Source organism: Pipra filicauda, unplaced genomic scaffold, assembly GCF_003945595.2.
Source record: "Pipra filicauda isolate LSUMZ 115617 unplaced genomic scaffold, ASM394559v2 scaffold116_size3395265_pilon, whole genome shotgun sequence".
NCBI lineage: Eukaryota > Metazoa > Chordata > Aves > Passeriformes > Pipridae > Pipra > Pipra filicauda.
The window spans coordinates 3329611-3349978 of record NW_024103618.1 but is presented as its reverse complement, the minus strand read 5'-3'; the positions used below and the strand labels follow the sequence as shown (position 1 = coordinate 3349978).

At 41.3% G+C, this 20368-nt stretch overlaps 1 protein-coding gene across 4 annotated transcripts in view; it reads right to left on the bottom strand.

The window, feature by feature from the left end:
- KIT (KIT proto-oncogene, receptor tyrosine kinase) overlaps positions 1-20368 on the bottom strand; it is a 57728-nt gene that overhangs the window by 23551 nt on the left and 13809 nt on the right. The window contains exons 1-7 of one of the 4 annotated variants that reach the window (XM_039385202.1): positions 17856-17899; positions 14860-15099; positions 11069-11347; positions 7602-7738; positions 4784-4943; positions 1765-1954; positions 961-1076 (exon numbers count right to left, since the gene is read on the bottom strand). In XM_039385202.1, the coding sequence (XP_039241136.1) occupies positions 961-1076; positions 1765-1954; positions 4784-4943; positions 7602-7738; positions 11069-11347; positions 14860-15099; positions 17856-17892 (1159 nt within the window). In that variant the 5' untranslated portion in view covers positions 17893-17899. Of the gene's footprint in view, positions 1-960; positions 1077-1764; positions 1955-4783; positions 4944-7601; positions 7739-11068; positions 11348-14859; positions 15100-16657; positions 17158-17208; positions 17409-17855; positions 17900-20368 lie in introns of those variants that run through there. The other 3 variants (XM_027735977.2, XM_039385203.1, XM_027735978.2) reach the window with 3 other exon arrangements.

Here is a 20368-nt window from a genome sequence, read left to right as displayed (position 1 = left end):
AATTCAGAAATTAATATATAGGACTTGATGCATTTGTGGAAGTCTTGATAGTCCTCTTCATAAAGCTATGCCTGGAAAAGGACACACTGCTGCTAAAGCATAGCAGCAACACAAAACTGCATTTACAGCACGTTCATTTACTTTCTATACAGTTCCTCCTGCTGGGCTCAAAGGCATCATTGCCTACCTCGCCCTAGTTTCTCCAGTTTGCCTGCAGTCCCCTCTTGGTTTAATTTTCCTTAAGCCTAGCCTTTAGCAGCTGCCAATATCTGTCTGCTGAGAGCATCAAATGCTCTAAGTGGATGCTTCTGCTAAGGACAGGGTTTCATTGATTTACTTTTGAAGTTTAGCTTTTGTCTTGAAGAATGCTATTTGGAACTGAAGCCAATACTCTTTCTTAATAAGCACTTCTCAAAGATGACAGCACACATATTTGTAAAGCTATGCAGATTTCTCTAAAGCAATGGTGATTTATATTATTATACAGAAGTATTTAGATGCCAAAAGGCATTTAAATGTTAGTAATTCCCCTGACAAGCATTCAAATTCAAGTCAAACAAATTAAGAACAATTAATATCTTTACTTGGTTGACAAAAACGCAAATTATAATGCCTGTATATCCTGCTCCACCTCAAATTATAAAAGGTTTATGTTACACACTTATTTTTGAGATCATGTTTCCAGGTGCTACAGGGGTTTTTTTCTGTATAAACTACCTAGCTGCTCTCTGGTAATCTCTGGAATATGTTTGCTAGAATGTAAGGTCACGCTGGATACTACCTGGATTTGTGTAAATACTCTGCACTTTTATATCTTGACATTTAGTTTTCCAGCATGTGCTTCACTTCAGAAAGCCTCTCATATGCTGAACCACGCTGTGACATCTTGTGCATATATTATGCTGTATAAAATACAATGATTGTGATAATGAAATATTTCAGACTGTTCACTTTACTTACTTTTCACATAGACATTAAATGTTACAGAGGAGCTGGCATCAGAATTGGACACAAAAAATGTGTAAATGCCTCCTTCTGTTCCTTTTAATCGTGTAAGGTGAAGTTCACTTGTATAACTGTAAAGAAAAAAAATAAGCATTACTAAGGCACACAGCTTGCTGCAGGGAAGCTGAGGAGGGAATTAATAGCGTGTCATTTTCTGCAGACACAGTCCACGCAAACACTCTTATCGTGCATTACAACAGCCCCTGCACTTCTAATACCCACAAGTTTTGTGACTTCCAACATCCAGATGTGTGCCTGGTGACAGCTCAGCACCAGGCTCAGACCTCATGCAGGCACCACCACCTATTCCTCTTCTCACTGAGGAGGGAACCCAGATTTACAATCTAGACCACATGTGCTAGGTGCTTCACTGGATTTTTGGAGGACCAGGGATCAGGGAAGAACAGTGCACAGCAGAAATAAAAGTATAAGCTTTTATCTAGAGCACTGGGGTCTGCTGAAGCAGCAGAGGGAGTTTCTGCACACAAACAACTCTAAATTCTCACTGTTGCTCATTGGACAGGAATGTAGGTGAGTCGTGAGCATACAGCATGTTGGTCCTCAGATAGTGTGGTTAGCTCAATGCTATTCCACAACGAGGTTAGCAGTCTTTGCACCAGTTACTGTGGCAAGCCACATGTACTAAAAGATCTTCTATAGTAACAATTTTCTCACCATCTCCACTTTCCTCTTTCCAGAACAGACTCTAGTTTGCTGTTCCAAAGCGAAATCAATAGCACTTACAGTCATGCATATTACCTGTTATTACCCACGCTCCTGAACTTGACATTATGGTCAGAGGAATTCTGTAATGTTTCATTCATGAACATCCAGACTTCTTCCTTCGGTTTTGGATATGCGTCATATTCAACTGTTAAGTTTCCATTTTGTCCTGCATTTATGTCTACTGTGGTATTCATTGTTGCAAACAAACGGACAAATCCTTTAGCTGATGGTCATAAGAGGAGAAGAAAAACAATTTCAAGGCCATTTAAGAGATTGACAGTACTCTAACCACGCTTAGAGTACTTCAAGATCAGTGATCAAATATCCAACTGTGAAACAGAAAACCTTATCTGCAAAGCAGAACTTGAACCCTCACCTGCCAAAACCAAGGCCAATAGCTATATATGTAGCAGTGAGACACAGGACTTAAAGCAGCCTTAGTGCTTTAACATCCATAATTCCATCTTCTGCTGACAAATATCCTCTATTTGCTTTTGGAAAAATGCCAGGACATGTTTGATTCTACTCAAGTATTTATATTTTTCCAAAAATCAGAGTTGCTAACTGTCTGGTAAAAAAGAACTAAGAAAAAAGCAAGATAAAATCATTTATGACAATATACTAAAGTATTTAATGTTTCTTTGTCAAGTGTAATTAAGAACAACATTACAAATGAAGCTATTAAAAGCTGTAATTAGAGAAAAATGTGCTAAGTCCATAGGCCTGGATACCAATCGTCTTAAACTAAGGCATTTCTGTACATCTGCTGCTGGGTCTTAATCTTTTATTTGGCAGATACCATGCACCATTGTGCAGTTCCGTTCCAAAATATCATGTCTAACAACATCCTTGCTGTAGCAGTTTTAATTTCATTAATAAAGTCATCAGCTTCAGGATTTACTTTGAAAAGACAAATTTTTCTGTCCTATTACACAAATTCATAAGGGAATTATCAGTTTGATGGGCAGATTGCAATTAAAAGGAAACACATTTACTGAGAGCTTGAATTTAGACCTAAAATCAATCTCAGATCCCTGCTTCTTCCCACTCTTTAGTAATCAAAATGCTGGGGCCAGCTGGGCACCCTAGCTCAGGAAAACCAGAGCCAGTGGGGCTTGGTGAAAGCATATGGAGCTGCCAGAGCACTTGACAGGTGCTTTGGAGAAGAAAGGATGAAGTAAATTCACAGCAGGCAGGTATGCTCTAAAATGCTCTCCTTCACTAGAAAAGAGAAAAAGGTTTCAAATCTGGAAACTGAAGATTTGTAGTTCCTTTGCCGAGCTTTTTTCTGTTATCTGTATAAACACAGGATCCTCTATGCAACCTACATTCAAAATCAGACACAAGAGCTTTCACATAAAACTTTATTATGATGCTATTGGTCCCTGGAATGCAGTTCTAGTAACTGTCTACAGTTAGATAAATTAACTGCTAGAAAAAGTAATTAGGAAATTTACCAAAAAATACGCATTATTTCTTGTAAATCTTTTGGCTAATGTTAAAGCCACAGTGATTTAGGATTTGATGCAATCCCAGGATCTCTCCAGTACACACCATATACCACTTCCCAGGACCCTGGGAGCTTCACAGCTCAGGTAAATATAATCAGTCTGAATGAATGGTGAAAGGTATCCAGAAGTTGGAGCTTAAAAATTTTAAGTCAAATTTGAGAGTGTGGGGGGAGAAAAGTATCTCAAAAAGAAAAGATTCCACCTTTTCTCTGGCATTTTGTTATTAAATACAAAGTTACTAAATAAAAACTTGCTACTTTATTTTCTACTTTTTATAATACCATCCTTTATTTTAAACTCCAGACTTTCCAAAGTCAATCCTTTTTAAAGTCACATTTGCATACGTAGTAGTACTAAGAATTTCTGCAGTCAAGAACTTCCCTCTTCTTATAATAGAAGCTTTCACATTGATTCCCTTGGGGAAAAGATTTTCTTTCATACTTCACACTGTTTCACTCTTTTACATATGAATGTAGTCCCTTCTGTAAAAAAATGAGGAAAACATCCCTGTAGTTCTGAGCCCTACCCCCTCCAACGGCAGAGCAAGGTAAAGGGCACTTAAAACCTCTGCAGCTTTGCTGAAGATCTGACCCACATAAGTCAAACACTTCTGTTTTCTTTATGTTACCAGGGAAAGCAAAACAAGCATTGTTGCAGGAGTGTGTGTCTGTGAAACAGAAAAACGGATTTGAAAGAAAAACAGGATCCAAGGCTACACTTCCCTCAGTTACTACACCTTTGAATGGTATGGAACTGAAACAGTTGTAGCCAATTACACAGACCAGAATGATACTATTAACATACCAAGATGTCCTTATTTGTACTTAATTTATCAAATGAGCACCTTTAAAATTCAAAAGGCACTGTGTGTCATCCAAGTTAATATATAGCAGACTCCAAATGCACCTGTTATTAAACAAGAGGAGGAAGGGAGTTTTCTCACTGTTTAAGGTCATGATCCAAAACATGTAGATGTGATGGATAGTGGGTTTAATAGGGGGGTGACCTCTGGAACAATTTCATGCCGTCTATGCACATCACGATGTTCCTCAAAGCATCATTTTAAACAGAGGTACAAATATAGCTTTTACGTAAAAACATTGACACACTGTCAGTGAAATTTCCCATTCTTGGAAGGCAGGTATTAAAGACGCGTCTTGTGCTTGTGCTGCCAAATTACTTAGGCACAGGGACAGCACTAGGCAAAAGTAAATCACTTGTTTTGTCAAAACTGGATTAAATTTTAAATTAAACCAGGAAGGATGAGACAAACCAGAGAGATGGAAACACTGTTGGGTGGTTGTTCTAACATCACTTTCCAATAACATGCAAAGGGTTACAGAAATCAAAGTAGTCATACACACCACAACACTTCCTGAGCCATCCCATATGGTACCAGTCAGCAATAACCTTTTAAGAAAAGCAACTTTACTCACTGAGGTTTGGGGAAAAGGAGAAAGAAGGGAGGGAAGACTCCCTATTGTTCCCACTCTTCATCTCCTGCTCTTAGAAATGTTAAGATTTTTACAAGAAGCATTTACCTAGTGCTTTCAAGGTTACTGTGGCATTGGTTTTTCCGAAAGGGTTTTCTGCTTGGCATATGAATTCTCCAGAATCATTAACTCCCACTGAACGGATGTTCAATGTTAATTTCCTTTCGTATCCATAATCACCCAAATTTCTGCTTTTGCTTGTAACAATCTGTCGGTAAAAAACAATTAACAACTAAAACACTGTGTATGCATCATCTTTCCTAGATAAATTAAAAATAGAAGTAATTATAACTTTGCTATATTAATATTCATAACTTTAAACTGGAATAATAAGCTAGCATGACAAACCTGTCACTAGAATCTCTCCGTGCAAAACAAGTGTGTGATCAGCTGCCTTTGGGAGATAATGTTCTCTCTCCTAAGTCCTATCCCCTCCTCTTATTGTTCTTTTTTTTTTTCTCCTCAAGCTCCCCTATAAGGCCAGAACGTGGGGTGGGGTGAGTGTGGGGTTGTGCTCGCCTGCCTCAAGAAAGCCAAAGGGGGGGAGACCAGCCCAAGCCAAGAAACTAAAACTCTAACTTCTTCAAATGTTTCCATTACATGATGACAAGGGTGTTGTGCCCAAGGTCAGGCCCAGCTTATTCTGGATACATTTCCGATATTGATGAAGGCGAGGAACCAACAGAAGGTTTTATTTACACTAACAGCGCTTCTAGCTGTAGGGCTTAATGCAACATGACCACCGGGTGCTGATTTTTCTAATGCTCAGAAAGTGCAGTCCTTATATGAAGTTATTGCAACTCTGAAGAGTGGTTCACCACTTAAGTGGTACCTTAAGTTCACTGACTGCTCAAATGGTTGCAATGATTATGTAATTTTGTGAATTACATAAGAGAATTTAAGGTCCTGGGGCTTCATTTTAAACTGTGTTGTTCTATGTCCCAAGGCCACAGCATCTTCTGATTGCAGGCATGCTGCAGAGCCCTGCTGACAGCAGGCTTTACACAGCATCCCTCCTCTGGTACCCACTCTGACACTTGGTCCTTAGCAATACATACTTACTACTCTTAAACACAATTGGAAACTTCATTCTCTTAAGTATAACATGACCCTACGGATACGCATAGAAAAAATTAATACTTTGATGTGTTGACTTTAGTTTCTGTGAGAATGTCTGGTATGGTTGGAAAGACTGATAAAATTTACACTGATTAATCCAAATGCAGACCTGGACTTGTTATGATTTTCCAATTGAATTATTTCAATTCTTGGAGGCTCCAAGAGCTTCTAGACAAATTAAAGCTTCTCAATGCAATTTTGATTCCTCCTGAGCTATAATAATCACAAGAGACGTTTATTTAGTATGGATGTGCTTGCTTATAACAACTCTACTAATTTTCAAAAGTGGCAATAATTTCAGTCATACACAGAAAAAGCGTTTTTTTTTCCTCTCATCTATTCAGGACAAAATGTAATTCTGAATCTACTTAAATATGAAATTTATGTGTACTCTCTCAATACAAAATTAATTTGATAGTCAGTATTTAAAAGACAGCATCTCCTGCTATTTACTAGAAAAGGCAGAAAGGTCAAACTTATTTGGTCAAAAATACTTTCCTTGTAGCTTTTACTCATAAAGCAAAAAATGATAAAGCACAAAAACTGAAGGGAAGGCCTCAATTTTATCACATATAACAAAGCAAAGGGAAGGGAATGAGAGAAGAATGAAGCTCTCAGATGAAAGGCTTGCAGCTGACCTTGGCACAGGACCAAAAATGGATCTGCATGTCCCATGCCGCCTTCATGTCACTTAGACCTTCTCAACCTTTAGAGCTGTGAGCTGGGATTTCTGGAGCAGAGAGCACTTAGCAAGAACAGCTTTGCCAAAGCTGGTGGATTAGCTAAGCATGGCATTCCCAGCCCCTGGGAATGGGACTCCTGTTCATTATGTGCCCAAGGCGATGGGATTTATCCAAATATCTCATAAGTCTTTTCTTCCATACACATGGACTGAGAATTACGTATTCTGCTCACTACCATTAGCAGTAAACGACCAGCCATTAGCATGGTGGGAGTTACTGAAAGGTCTTCACAAGGGCTTTTAATTTATTTAAATTTCAGGGTATACCCAGAAGACCTAGAAGCATTCTCAAAAACACCCCAGTGCCTGCTGCTCATTTCAAAGACAGAGCTGGCAGCATGCTGGCTTACCCCAGAAGGGGATCTCTCTGCTCCTCTTCCGCAGAATTGTTGTGCTGCTGGTAACTAACTCTCCTGGAGCACCTAGACTGTCAATAATTTAATTTGGTGATGACAGTCAGTAACCTCATCTATCTCTGGCAGACAGAAGCCCATTCACTGGTTCATTTTTCAGAACTTTTCAGTTAGTGAGGCACACCATGTAATTCAAATGAATTAATCATTCCTGTGAATGCTTACTACTATTCCTGTCACACACAACCCCATGCTAATTAGCAGGTATTTTACTGTTAATGATAACAACTAGAATATGTAATTTGCAGTCCATGTGCTGATATTTGCAGCTCCCATTGATTGCAATGTGATGTGTAGGCACTCCATGCTTCCATATTTAGGAGACCCAATAGAGGTCACCTAAAATTCACATTGAAGAGCCTAATTTTAATTTCTGTTTGGGAAGAGAAGCCTGTGCAGATGCTTTTCCTCCCAGCTGTCCTCATGGGCATAGGACTGTTGTTGCTCCCTCATCAGTCTGTGGGATGCTGGATCTTTGTAAATGCAACAAATCCAAACTGACATAGCATCAAGTAGCCAAGACAAATGTGAATCTCTACAGAGGGTCTGTGAACTGTGCTGAAGTATACATGATAGAATTAAAGGAACTTACCCCACTTTTGTGAGAAATCCAACTAGCTTGTACGCTGCTATCCACATCCGTGATTATGCATGTAACTTCAAATTCTTCCCCTTCTTTGAGAAGCTCATAGCTTTTTGATAAGGTGATGACAGGAAGAGTTTTGTGAACTGGAAAACAATTTAGAAGCATATTATTTTTCATTAGTTCCAGTGCTTCCAAGGGGGGATAAAAATCAACAGTCATTAACTTTCCAATAAAATCAAGGCTCTGATATGTATTCAAATTTTTCTAACATATTACACAATTGTTCCTTTACAACAAGCACATTTCTGCTTAAACCTCCCTTCAAACTACACTTAAAAGTTAGATAGTATTTGTTAGAGCATAGTAACTTGCATGAAGAAACTTGAACGATATTGAACCATCAGTGAGATGATTCACTCCATGACAGTGATTAAAAGGTAGCACTATGGAAACGAAAACATGGTGAGGATCAGTCACTGAAGAATAGCGGCCTAGCACTAACTGCAAATTTTAATTACAAAACATTACAGCCGACAGAAAGTACTGTCTGACAGGTCCCTGAAAAGCTCCTGATGGACAGCCTAGGAAGGACAGGTAAAGCTCAAGGACTTCTGCACGCCTGCCTCTGAAAGCACTACAACCTCTGCTTATGGTGATGGTTCAGAGTTTGTCACCCAAGGAGTAGGTGGTTACAAGCAGCTGTGGACTAGCTGTACCCCTGTTCTGCTACTGGGTGTCTTTTGTCAACAGTGAAGTATATCTGAGGACTGTGTGTTTCTTGTCTCCACAAAGCTCTTCAGCTCTTCCCCTGTTCCCTTCATGCTTCGTTTTTCTGTTTTCTTCATCCTTTCTTTAAATTTTCTTATTTTATTAGACTCCAGTGAACTTCCCACTAGGGCTTTTACACAGGATGACTCACTTTCAAACTGTGAATGCAACATATATCAGATACGGTCATCCAGACTCTTTTCCTCCTCTGACACAGGTTTTGTAGTTGTCTTAGGTAAATTGTACGAAACTTAGGAAAGCACCAGGCTTTTCAGGTATTAGTACTTTAATAATAATGTTTTCCTCATGTTGCTGTAAGTGGCTACAGAAGAGAAGAAACATGTTGCTCTCTTCAGATATAAAGGCTCACACAAAAATACACACCAGCATTCAGCAGTACCCAAGAGACAGGAGGAAGCTGGTGCAGAAGGCATTCTGTGTTCTCATCTGTCAGAAACATCTATGGACACCCAAAAAAACAAGCCCTAAGTCCATAAAGCCCCTCACTGTTTTGAGAAGGGCTGGACATAAAATCTACCTGTGCTGTTGTAGTTGGCGTGAGTCTGAGTGCACCTGCACAGCTCCCTGTTTCATGGATGCCTGTCTTTCTGCACCAGAAACTCAGATCTGGAGGTCTGAGTGCCACGGTTGTAGCTACAAAAACATTACCCAACAAAGGGTCTCCAATGCATTTAAATGTTGAGAGAAGGAGAAAGTGGGAGTTTTACCTTTTTTACCTTTTAACTCAATAAGGACTGAACACTACCACACGGTAATTACAAGACAGAGTGATAATGCTGTTGATGGATTTCAGCAGATGTTTCCACTTACTGCAGGCTTCCTCCCTGACAGAAAACGTGGGCAGAGTGCCGAGGTGCCCCCAGCCACCTACGGCTGCCCACCATCAATGGGCTGCTGGCAATGGTGCCAGCTCAGCACTCTTCCATCTGAAGTCACCACTGTATTGAGCAAATACAAGCTTTTATCCATTAAAAAAATGAAAAAGTCCAATACTACAACTTGCACCCTCCTTTGTCAGAGAAACATCAGTTATGTCAAACAGCTGGTTTCTTTCTTTGGACACCGCTGAAGAAACAGATGAAAAAAAAACACTTGTTACAGAACAAACAATAGAGACAGCAAGAATGGACCTGATTTTTGTCTGTCGAAGGCAAATGCCAGAGATGCCTGCACTGACTCAACTTTTGTTACCTTCTCATTAATTGAAATTTTATAACTCCTTAAAATTCACTACATCAGAATTTCCAAATCACCAAGAAAAAATGACTTTTTAAATTTGCCACACCAAACTCCACACTTGAGAAGGTCCCCACTGCTCAAGTTCTTGCCCCACCACCAAGGAACATGTCACTGGGCAGGTCACAGAGCCCCAGGCAGGTCACAGAGCCCCCGCCATGAAGCAAACAACAACATGTGCCCTCATTACACCATGGGGCAGCCCTCTTTCTCCAGAACTCCATGCTGTTGATGGCCTGGCCTCAGCTCCCAACACCTGGCACAGTGCAGGCAACAAGGGAGATGCACACCAGCTCGTTGGCCCAGCCCTCCTTTGGCAGCAGCCTTGGCAGCACCACTGAGATAGCATCGCTGACAGATGGATGCTATAGGAAGCACAAAGCCAACCAGCATAGCCTCCATGTGCTGCTCTCCTTTCAATAACAAAAACCCAACCAGATACCTGAGCAGAAATGCCCTTGCAGCCAAGGCAATCTCCTAGTGCACAGCCTATGAGTGCGCCCAGACAGGGGATGCCCTCTCCCCAGACCCCACTGCAGCCCCCACATCACACACATGCCTTAGCAGAGACACGGTCTCAGCTGTGGTGAGGAGTGGCTTCATTCCAAGGGTTACACAGACAACAAACTCATTTACTTGCCCCTTAGGAAATACCAAGCCAGCCTGGCTTGATGAACTGCTCCCTCCACTTTCCTCCTGGAGGTATTTAGACAGCCAAATAATGACACACAGGGTAAGTGTACGCTCCAAACTACCCAGACAAAACCAGCCTGTAAAGTACTGCAGACAGGCATTGGGCTTCTCCTCCTTCCCAAACCCACCAAAGCACCCAACCCTAGGGCCCAAGGGTGTGTGAAGGTCAAGTGTAGGCTATCACCAACAGGTTTGCCACACTCACTGGTGCATGTAGCAGCTCAGCCACAACACATTCCTCATCACGATCTGAGCACACAAATGCTGTTCTGATCATCTTCACTCCCAGATATGGAAACAAGGACCTTCTCCTTCCCCAAGTTCTGCTTCTCCACCAAATCCCTCTTCTTCAATGCCATCAATCAGTTCCTCCTGCTGTCACTTGTGGGTGACAGACATGTGAGTCAGGCACTGAAATCTCCATCTTGCTTGCACAAACCTGTCCAAACCTCAAGGCACAGTTTTGTCCTCAGAGTTCAACAGCACAACCCACATTTCTCCTAATGATGAAAAAACCTCCTGGAAATCACCAGGAACAGAAAACAAAACTGATCATGGCCAAACCTTCTCAGCACATCTACAAGCTAAGTGTCACGAGATCAATCTGTGCCCCAACACAATTTGCCCAGAACAAGCTTTCTAAGCTCATCACTTTCCTTGGAACAGTGGTGAGGTTTCACAGCCCCTTCCACCAGCTTCTGGAAGGTGAAGAGTAGAACCAGGTGCTGTATACAAAGGCAAAAATCCCACGTTACCTGGTCTCACATTCAGGTAAATGTTCTCTGATATCTTCTCAACTCCATTGTGCTTGGCCAAGCACTGGTAGCAGCCTTTAAATGACCTCTGGACGTTCTTTATAATGATGCCTTTCTGGGGATTGGGAATGAATGTCATGTTTTTTGGGAGACGTTTGCTGTCACACTTTTTCAGTGTGAAATTCGTAATATTTGGATCTGTTAGCGGGCACACTAGCAGGATGTCACTGTCTTCTCTTCCGTAGATCAGAGAATCAACGAGGAAGAGCACATTTGGATCTGTGGAGAAACACAAAGATCTGTCAGAGAAGCTGGCATTGCACAGGGAACTTCTGATGACCCTAGAACTCTGCAATTGGGCACTTATATCAAAGAAAGTTTTACTTTCAGACAGTAAAACTGAGTATTGCCCAATTCATGTTTACCAAGAGACATTAAATTTAGTCCTAAAAGAGCAGCATGAGAGGAGATATTCAGTAGCATTCAATACTAGACACACTAAAGAATCATGTGCACTAAAAATAATCTTAGTGCTTTTATATTTGGAGATGGAGGGGTTTTTTGCCTTGTTTAGCTCCAAAATATCCCCACAACAGTAAACAGATTTTCAGACCATTAAAAGTAATTTGCTTTTAGCTAGTGGCAGGGCTGTAAGGTTTCATGCCCACAGGAGGATTTGGAAGAAATTTATGAGCAAATGGAAGTTGAAAAGCACCTAGATTATGGTTTTCACTTCTGTAAAATATATAATCTAAATGAACACACACTGCTACCAGAGGAAGTATCAAACAACTTCTCTCTTTCTCTCCCCTCCTTGAAAGCAGGGATTATTTTTAGCCTCCTTAGAAGAAAAACTCGGCATACAAACAGCATATCTGATTGAAAAATCATCATGCAATCTTTCACAAGGTAACTTTTCTAAAGCATTTCATCTTAGCCAACCACAGCACACAAACATATAGTACTTTAAAAACTTTTACAACCAAAGTTGGAGCCCGTGACAGGTCATGACCTTGAAATGCAAAGAACCTGGCAAACACAAAAATAAAAGAATGTGTGATGACAAACCCTCTGTAAAAGCTTATTTCAGATTCCATCTGCCCTCCCTACAGAGTAGAATGAATTAGAAACACAAAAACAGAGGGAAAAGTTTTCTTTCTTTTTTGCAAACATGCTTACAACTTGAATGATTAGAGATCAACAAACCATGACTTAACAAGGAAGACTAAGAGAATTTGGTTTTAAGATTTTGGACAACAAGTACCAGGCTGAAAATGAAGCATGGGATTTTACGTAAGCAATCTGCTAAGTCGAATGCTGCTCATCACCGAACAGAGAAGTTACTGGCTGGTTTCTAGCTTATAGTGAGGGTGTAGCTTCAACCTCATTTTATACTACCACCCAAGATGCCCCCACAAACTACAAGTTTTGAAGCATCAGTCTAGAACTAAAGTAAAGCATGTCTGAACAGAAAATGTGACCTTTCGCACACAGAGATACTTAGATAAATGCTATGACTAGATGTCACTCCTGAGCTGGAACAGGATGGATTAGAAAAGCTCATCTAAATGTCCCTGCTAACAGAGACTTAACTGATTGGTTTCCACTCAGTCCACTTTTTCTCCAATATGGACAGAGCCAAGATATCTTCATTATGCAGAAAGTATGGCTCCCCAGGAGAAAGAAAAACGACATTTTTTGAAAACAGAAGAAAGAAACAAAGACCTGTTTCGCTAACAGCTGAAATAGTGGGGAAGGCCTTGACTGGGGCAAGCAGAATTGTTGAGGTTCTCCTCTTGCATCTTCAATCCCCCTCTAGAAGGGACATATCACAGTGAAAAGACATGGAAAGATTTCCTGTAGGGAATCCACGCACAAACAAAGCTGCTCATGGTCATGTTCCTCCTTTCGTGGATTTCCACCCCATGTACATCTTGGGTTTTACTTGCTTTCTGTGCATACCACAAGTTTCCAACACAAGATATGGTGGAGCTAATCATTGCTTGCATCTGAAAATACTTGAGATCAAAATTAAAAGATTTTTCTCTCTTATGTAGGTGTCTGAACTAACTTGATCTTCACTAGTCTTGCTTGGATCAGAACATAAACTGCTTCTATAGACATAACACAGGTCCTTTCAGCCAAAACAGAAAGGTGAAACAGGTAAGCGCCCATGGTTTGTCAACACTGTGTCACTCTCGGTCACAGAAACATAGGAAATTTAGGTTTAGTAGATCCAGAAGAATGTGAGGTATAAACAGACGCCATCATTTCATGTGTCACTTGGGACTGTGCAGGATAAAGGTTCTCGGTCCTGTTCTCTCTTCACTTTCAGCTTTACAAGCAGAAAGTGTATGGGGTGCTTGTGGCAATGCCACAAGCAGCAGAGCACATGGCAGCATCTTATAGGTTATGTAAGATGTCATTAAGCCAGAACCTATTGCAAAATGATAGCCAACCTCACAAACATACTTATTTCACTGTCAGAAACTTGTCAAAGTGAAGCTTGGGCAGTTTTCAAACAAGGGACACAAAAAAATTAACAATGTATTGCATGAAGGCCACACAACTTCCCTGATGCTTTTGTGGAGGACTGCCTGGTGTCCTGAGATGAAGGAGTCACTCTTGTAACGGCAGGCAAAAACTTCTCTATGATCACAGCTGTCTGAGATAATTACCATGACCTTCAGGAAAACAATCATGGTAGATAAAGTCAACATTGTTTGCCACATATAGGTAAAATAAATGTCAGATTTCTTTTAGTCATAGTCTCAGAGAAACATGCATGGCTATTTGGACAACTCACAAGTGGTTAAAAGAGCATTCATCGTTAAAAGAGCATTTGTGTGGCCACTATGCCAGATATTTTCCCTTGGGAAAATATGCTTTGCTGTGTTGCCATCTCCCTGCCTTGGAGAACAATCTTGCAGTAATTTACAAAGGATTGGCAGGGTTCAGAAGAGGTTCTTTGAGACATCCCCATTGGACACAGAATGCTGTCTCCAAGAAAGTGGATGCTGTAGGACTTTTTTCCATCAACAGCGAAGGAAGACCACTAGAGCTATGCGAAGAAGAAGCAAAATAACCACTTTCCTTGGAAAGTAAAAGGGAATGCCAGGCATAATAAACTGTCAGCTTGAGGGCAGTTGATGAAGCCACAGATTAGGAGCCAAAAACAGAAGAAATCTGAAGAAAACACTGCAAAAAGAAGAGTAATAAAGGATTGAAAAAATGTGTCAGAGCAGAAGCACTTTTTTTTCCTGTCTGAGAGGTTTCTGATCAGTCACAAGGTATATCAGAAGCTGGAGGCAGAGGAATCATTTCTGTTTGCTGGCTGAGGCCCGAAGCACGGCCTCAAAAAAACCAAATCCTTTAGGCTAACTGCCTCACTAAATCAAAAGCTTGGGACCAAGCCTTACATGACTCTATACTGATGGATGGCATGTAATTAAAAAGACATTTCTACATATTGCTTGCTTCCTCACAGTACAACTGACTCATACAACAGACTCAGGTCACCTGGCTAGAGTCTAGAAAGAAAGCTTTGGTATACTTCACAACAAAATAATGGGGATGTAGAGAGGCACTCATCCAGAACTTTGCTCCGGTGCAAGCAAAGCCAAGAGTGAGGTTTCTTCCTACTGGACAGGGAAGAAGACTTCTTCTATCACACTGCGTTCTCCCTCTGTACTTCAAATTCATTCCCTCTTCCAACATTTATTGTCCTATTATTTTAGGAATGGGAAAGGGAGCGGGGAGGAAGCAAAAATAATGCCTTCATTGATATTTACCTTTAACAAAAACATAAAAAGAGGTGACAATACTCCCTTTGCTTCTGCATATGTATCTGCCTGTGTCTCTGACTGTTGCATTTTTGGTGTACCACTCTTTCTCATTAGAACTCCTTGCTTTTGCCGATGGGTCTGAGTTCTGGAAATTCCAAGTCACGGGTCCCTCCTCATTGCACCTCAGCCTTAATTCCTCCCCTTTATTCACAACCACTGAAGACTCTTCATGGGGCAGTGAACCACCTGGGAAAAAAAAAAAAGCACAAAACAATGCCTGTCAATACAACAGTCTATAACAGTCCATTTTTTCTGCAGCAAAGTTATCATATATATAGTTGCATATGTGCAGTTAATATTTTAGGAGTTATTTCTTAAAAAATACTAAGCTGCAATGGCACTGTGCAATTCTACAAACACCTTTTGGCTAGTAAGGCCTTTGGTACACAGAGAAAATAACCACTGCAGGTGGAAACCAGCCTCTAAAACACTTTTTGAAACTAAAGTTTCAGATGCACCACTTTCTGCAATGTTTTGGCTTTTGAATGACAACAGACCCAAGCTATTTAAAAATTATATTCAAGAACATATGAGCCTGATTCTACATGGCAGCACTGTTAATCATTCTTTGTCATTTACTCAGTGTGTTGCCAAGAACTATAGTCTCCTTACTCAACAGTGATCTTTTTATAACTGCTTTCTCACGTATTCAGAAGCTCCACTCACACTTAGGTTAGCAGTATCCAGTTTAATGAAGGCATCAGTACACGCTTTCCATACTTGCTTATTTCTTTACCTGAAGTTCCAATTCATCATTTCTTACATTAAAAAAAAAAAAATCATGCAAAATATTTAAGCTTCCATCCCAATGCTACAAAATTAGTTTCACTGCAGCATCAACCTCCCAGTCACAAAGGTTACTCTAAGGGGTTTAGCTTCTTTTTCACTGAACATGCCTTAACACAAAGTTTTAAAAGTTCTCACGAAATAAAGCTCTGTAAAATTAGTGGCTCTAATTCACCATTCCCAACCACTTCCCAACTGACCACAGGGAGAAAGGAGGACATTCAGGGTTCTCTCGCTCCACTGTTAAGACAAACCAAGCAAGGGGTTGCTGAGTTAGCACACCCGTGATGTGAAAATATTAGTGAACCTTCAAAACGGAGTTCACACCAAAAAAACAGATAAATTCTTACTTTTATGGACCTACTTGTACACTAGAAGAACATATGTAAATGTAGAGGTGATCTTGCAGGAACAAACCCTTCCCCTTTCAGAGTAGCTCTTTAGTCCTACAAGTAATCCTTAGCCTGCAGTAACTATGCTGCTAACTCATGTCACCCAGTTGTACAAGACTGTACAACATCTGTGTGTAGTAGTAGTCATGCCAATGAAAATACTACTTGCATGCAAAAACACACTCTGCAGCTCCATTCAGAGGTTGAATTTCCCTACCCACACAAATAACAACAGACGTTCAAGAAAAACAATTGGATAATTAGTTGGGATGAGGTTATACTCTCCAGACTTAATTCACTCATCTCACAGCTTTAGTTGTTCTTAAGGTATATACTGGATTAAGACCAGGTCAGGTAACTGCTCCTCATCCTGACAAATCCACGACAAAGTAGGAAGCAAAGGATGGTAGACCACCTGTGGAGTCTAATAACTTTGTTTGTGGTCTGGAAGGAGCCTTCATTTTCTATCCATCTCCTTCAAATTAGAATTTATTTATCAGTGCTAAACTCAACTGGCAGTCATTTTTCCAGTGTCACCAGAAATTTTCCACATGAGTTTCACTAACCCTGCATATATGCTTCAATGACTGAACACATAAACAACCACCCTAGAAATAAAAATTGCCAGAAAAAAACAAGTTTTAATTTCAAATCTTGTCCCTCAAAGTGGAGTTGTGAGCCTGAGCTGTAATACAGCAGCTCAAATGAGAAGAGTGAAAGTCCAAAGTCTCAGAAGCACAGGTCCCAGCCAACAGTGGCTGGGCAGGAACAAAAAAGCTGGAAAAATCCTTTGCTGTGGACGAAGAGGTGCCTGACAGCAGGGTAGAGGCAAGAAGACCTCTGATATGCAAACCCCTCAGATCAGAGCCAGGAACTTTGGCACCTGAGAAGGCAGAGGGCAAAGACCTCTAAGAAGGTCTTATATATGACCATGCAGGCTCTTCATGGGGATGTCTTTGGAAAACTTCTCTGCTGCTTCCCACAGACCATAGAGCACTTCCAAGAGAAAAATCACATGAGCTACATAAAACAGAAGTGCAATATGGTGTATATCTAATCTGGCAGTAGCTTCACAGACAAGTCAGGGAAGGTTGAGAAAGGAGAAGATCTGGATAACCTTCAATGGCACCACTCCACGCCTGCAGCCAGCAAGGCCTCAGCCTTGGGCCTGCCAGGGAGGTGCACATGTGGCTGGGATGGGTTGGCCCCACTGCCCACCCCCTCGAGGAGCACAGTCCTGAGAAGGTCATACAGCCCCCACCATGCAGCAAACACCAAAGTAGCCCCTCATCACACCATGGGGCAGCCCTCCTTCCCCAGAGCTAGGGGCCATGCTGCTGATGGCCTGACCTCAGCTCCCAACACCTGGTATGACGCAGACAGATGCTCTCAGCTGTGGTGAGGAGTGGCTTCATTCCAAGGGTTACACAGACAACAAACTCATTTACTTGCCCCTTAGGAAATACCAAGCCAGCCTGGCTTGATGAACTGCTCCCTCCACTTTACCTCCACCTAAATCCTGGAGGTATTTAGACAGCCAAACAATGACACACAGGGTAAGTGTATGCTCCAAACTACCCAGACAAAACCAGCCTGTAAAGTACTGCAGACAGGCATTGGGCTTCTCCTCCTTCCCAAATCCACCGAAGCACCCAACCCTAGGGCCCAAGGGTGTGTGAAGGTAGAGTGTAGGCTATCACCCACAGGTTTGAAGAGTAAAAGGGACCCACTGGAGGTTGCAGTGCAAAGATTAATATAACTGACCTACTACATGAGGATGGATCTGTCCAACCATACACATCACTGTGTTGTGTGTGAATGCTGACAGGTTCTGCAGCCACAATCTCTTCCCCCCATGAATGTTAGCTCAATAGTCCTACAAACACAGATCGCTTCATGTCCCTCTGATGCACAGTACAGTATTGCACAGCTGGACTGGACATGTAATAGCCATGCTTGAGCTGGGGGGGAACATTTCTCAAAAACCAACACCACTTGCATGCAAAAACACACTCTGCAGCTCCATTCAGAGGTTGAATTTCTCTACCCACACAAATAACAACAGACGTTCAAGAAAAACAATTGGATAATTAGTTGGGATGAGGTTATACTCTCCAGACTTAATTCACTCATCTCACAGCTTTAGTTGTTCTTAAGGTATATACTGGATTAAGACCAGGTCAGGTAACTGCTCCTCTTCCTATCAAATCCACCACAAAGTAGGAAGCAAAGGATGGTAGACCACCTGTGGAGTCTAATAACTTTGTTTGTGGTCTGGGTTTTGAAGGGAGCCCTTGGTTCTCTCCCCATCTCCCTCAGATGAAGATTTATCAATGCTAAATCCAATAGACCAATCCAATCCACCACCGCCTGTTTTTCCAGCACGATCAGAAATCTTCCACATGCGGTCCACTAATCCCCTGCACAAACTCACATGACTGAACATACAAACAAGGATGCCACAAAAAATAACTGCCAGAAGGATTAGAAAAACAGAATTTCACATTTTTGTGGAACGTTTATGACTCTTACCTACTCTTTCCCCTAGCTCTCATCCTACCCATTCAGGTTAGGAGTTCAAAATTTTGCAACACTTATTATAAGGACTATCTAGCAAGTTGTTGGAAAGTTTTAAAGGTGGTAAACAACGCAGCAGGGCATGACTTCCTCCAGAAGCACAAGAAATATGTTATGTACTGGAGTTGGGGAAAAAATGGAGAAGAGGGAACAAGCACGCTGTGGTGAACTATCACTCATCTTTCAACATGACTTTCCTACTGTTCCTTGTACGCAGCCTATGAATTCTCAGCAGAATAATTTACAAATGGAATTAATGCCTTCTGCAAAGAATTGCCACAATGTAAAGGGCTTTTTTTCCTCTTGCCTTCTACACTGCCAAGAAAACTATGGCGGTGTAAGGACAACAGGTTGTAAATGCAACGACTACTATATTTGCTTTGTATTATGCACCTAAATAGCAGTCTGTCTTTAAAAAAAGAATTAAAATGGTGTTTACAAAGAGGGGAATGACTTTGTACCTTCTTTTTGGAGGAATAATTAAGCGACAGAAATCTGAGAGTTTAAGCAACAACTCGTAATCCAGTGCACTAATCCCCACAGCATGTGTCCATCTGCTCTCTCTTCATCTTTTCTCAGACTCACATCTGACACTGCTCCATTTGTACGGCACCCAAGTGATGGGGCTCTTCCAGGCCCACTGTTGCTCTTGGGCACTCCAGTGACATCAACCAGTGACTAACACTAGTAATTCAGGAATCGGTTGTGTTGGCAGGTTACATGCCTGGGATAGTAAGAGATCTTAAAGTGCCAAACCCCATGGGATACAGTGTCTGCTGTCTCCTACCAGGGCTCTATGTTCAGCCCAGGTAGGACCATGACTTTACCAGTCACTAGTGGGACTGTAAACTTACTGAGCAATGGGATGGAGGAACACACCGCTATGTCTCCCCTGAAGTTTTCCAGGTGTGGATGTGAATCCTTACTCTGTTATCTGACCCATACATGGGCATGCCTCCACCACCTCTCTATCTCCTTACAACTTGGAAAAGGAGGTGGACTGCTACTTCAATATTCAGCTGAGCGTCCCCATCTCAGTGAGGGGGACACCTGACCACAGGAACAACTCAGGACGAGGAGAAGAGAGGAAACCCATCTTCTGCCCACATGGTTCCTGTGGATTCAAGTGGGTTCTGTGATCCCACTGTCAATCACAGACTGTGGATCCCACTGCAAAACATCCAACATTCCCCATACACTGCATAGCCAGAGTACCACACTGGGGCTCTAGAGGACCCACTAGAGTTGTCCTCAAGGGCAACTTGCAGGTGTAGTTATTATATGCTAACAAAAATAAGCTGAAAAAGGAAAATATTTCATAATTAACAATTAAAAAAAAAAAATCACACAAATTGCCAAGCTCAGAGTTGGACAGCCCAAGATCCATTTTGGATGTATTAATTTTGTGTCCTACTGCTGAAAAGATTCACTTCCACCACTCTAGCTTCTCCTTGTAATATAACAAATTTGAGTTAAAAACTACAATGCTGGGATCACTTGTGAACAAGGATGTGTAATCAAAAAAAAGAATATATGAATATATTACAAGCAGCTCCCTGAGCCCTAAAAATGAAGGGAGAGGGAGGAAAGAGAGGGAGTACAGCAGTTGTGACTTCTGCATGCAGAAGGAACATCTGGAAAACCAGACTCAAGGAATTAGAAAATCAAACAGCTCTATATAATACTGATAGGAAATGCAG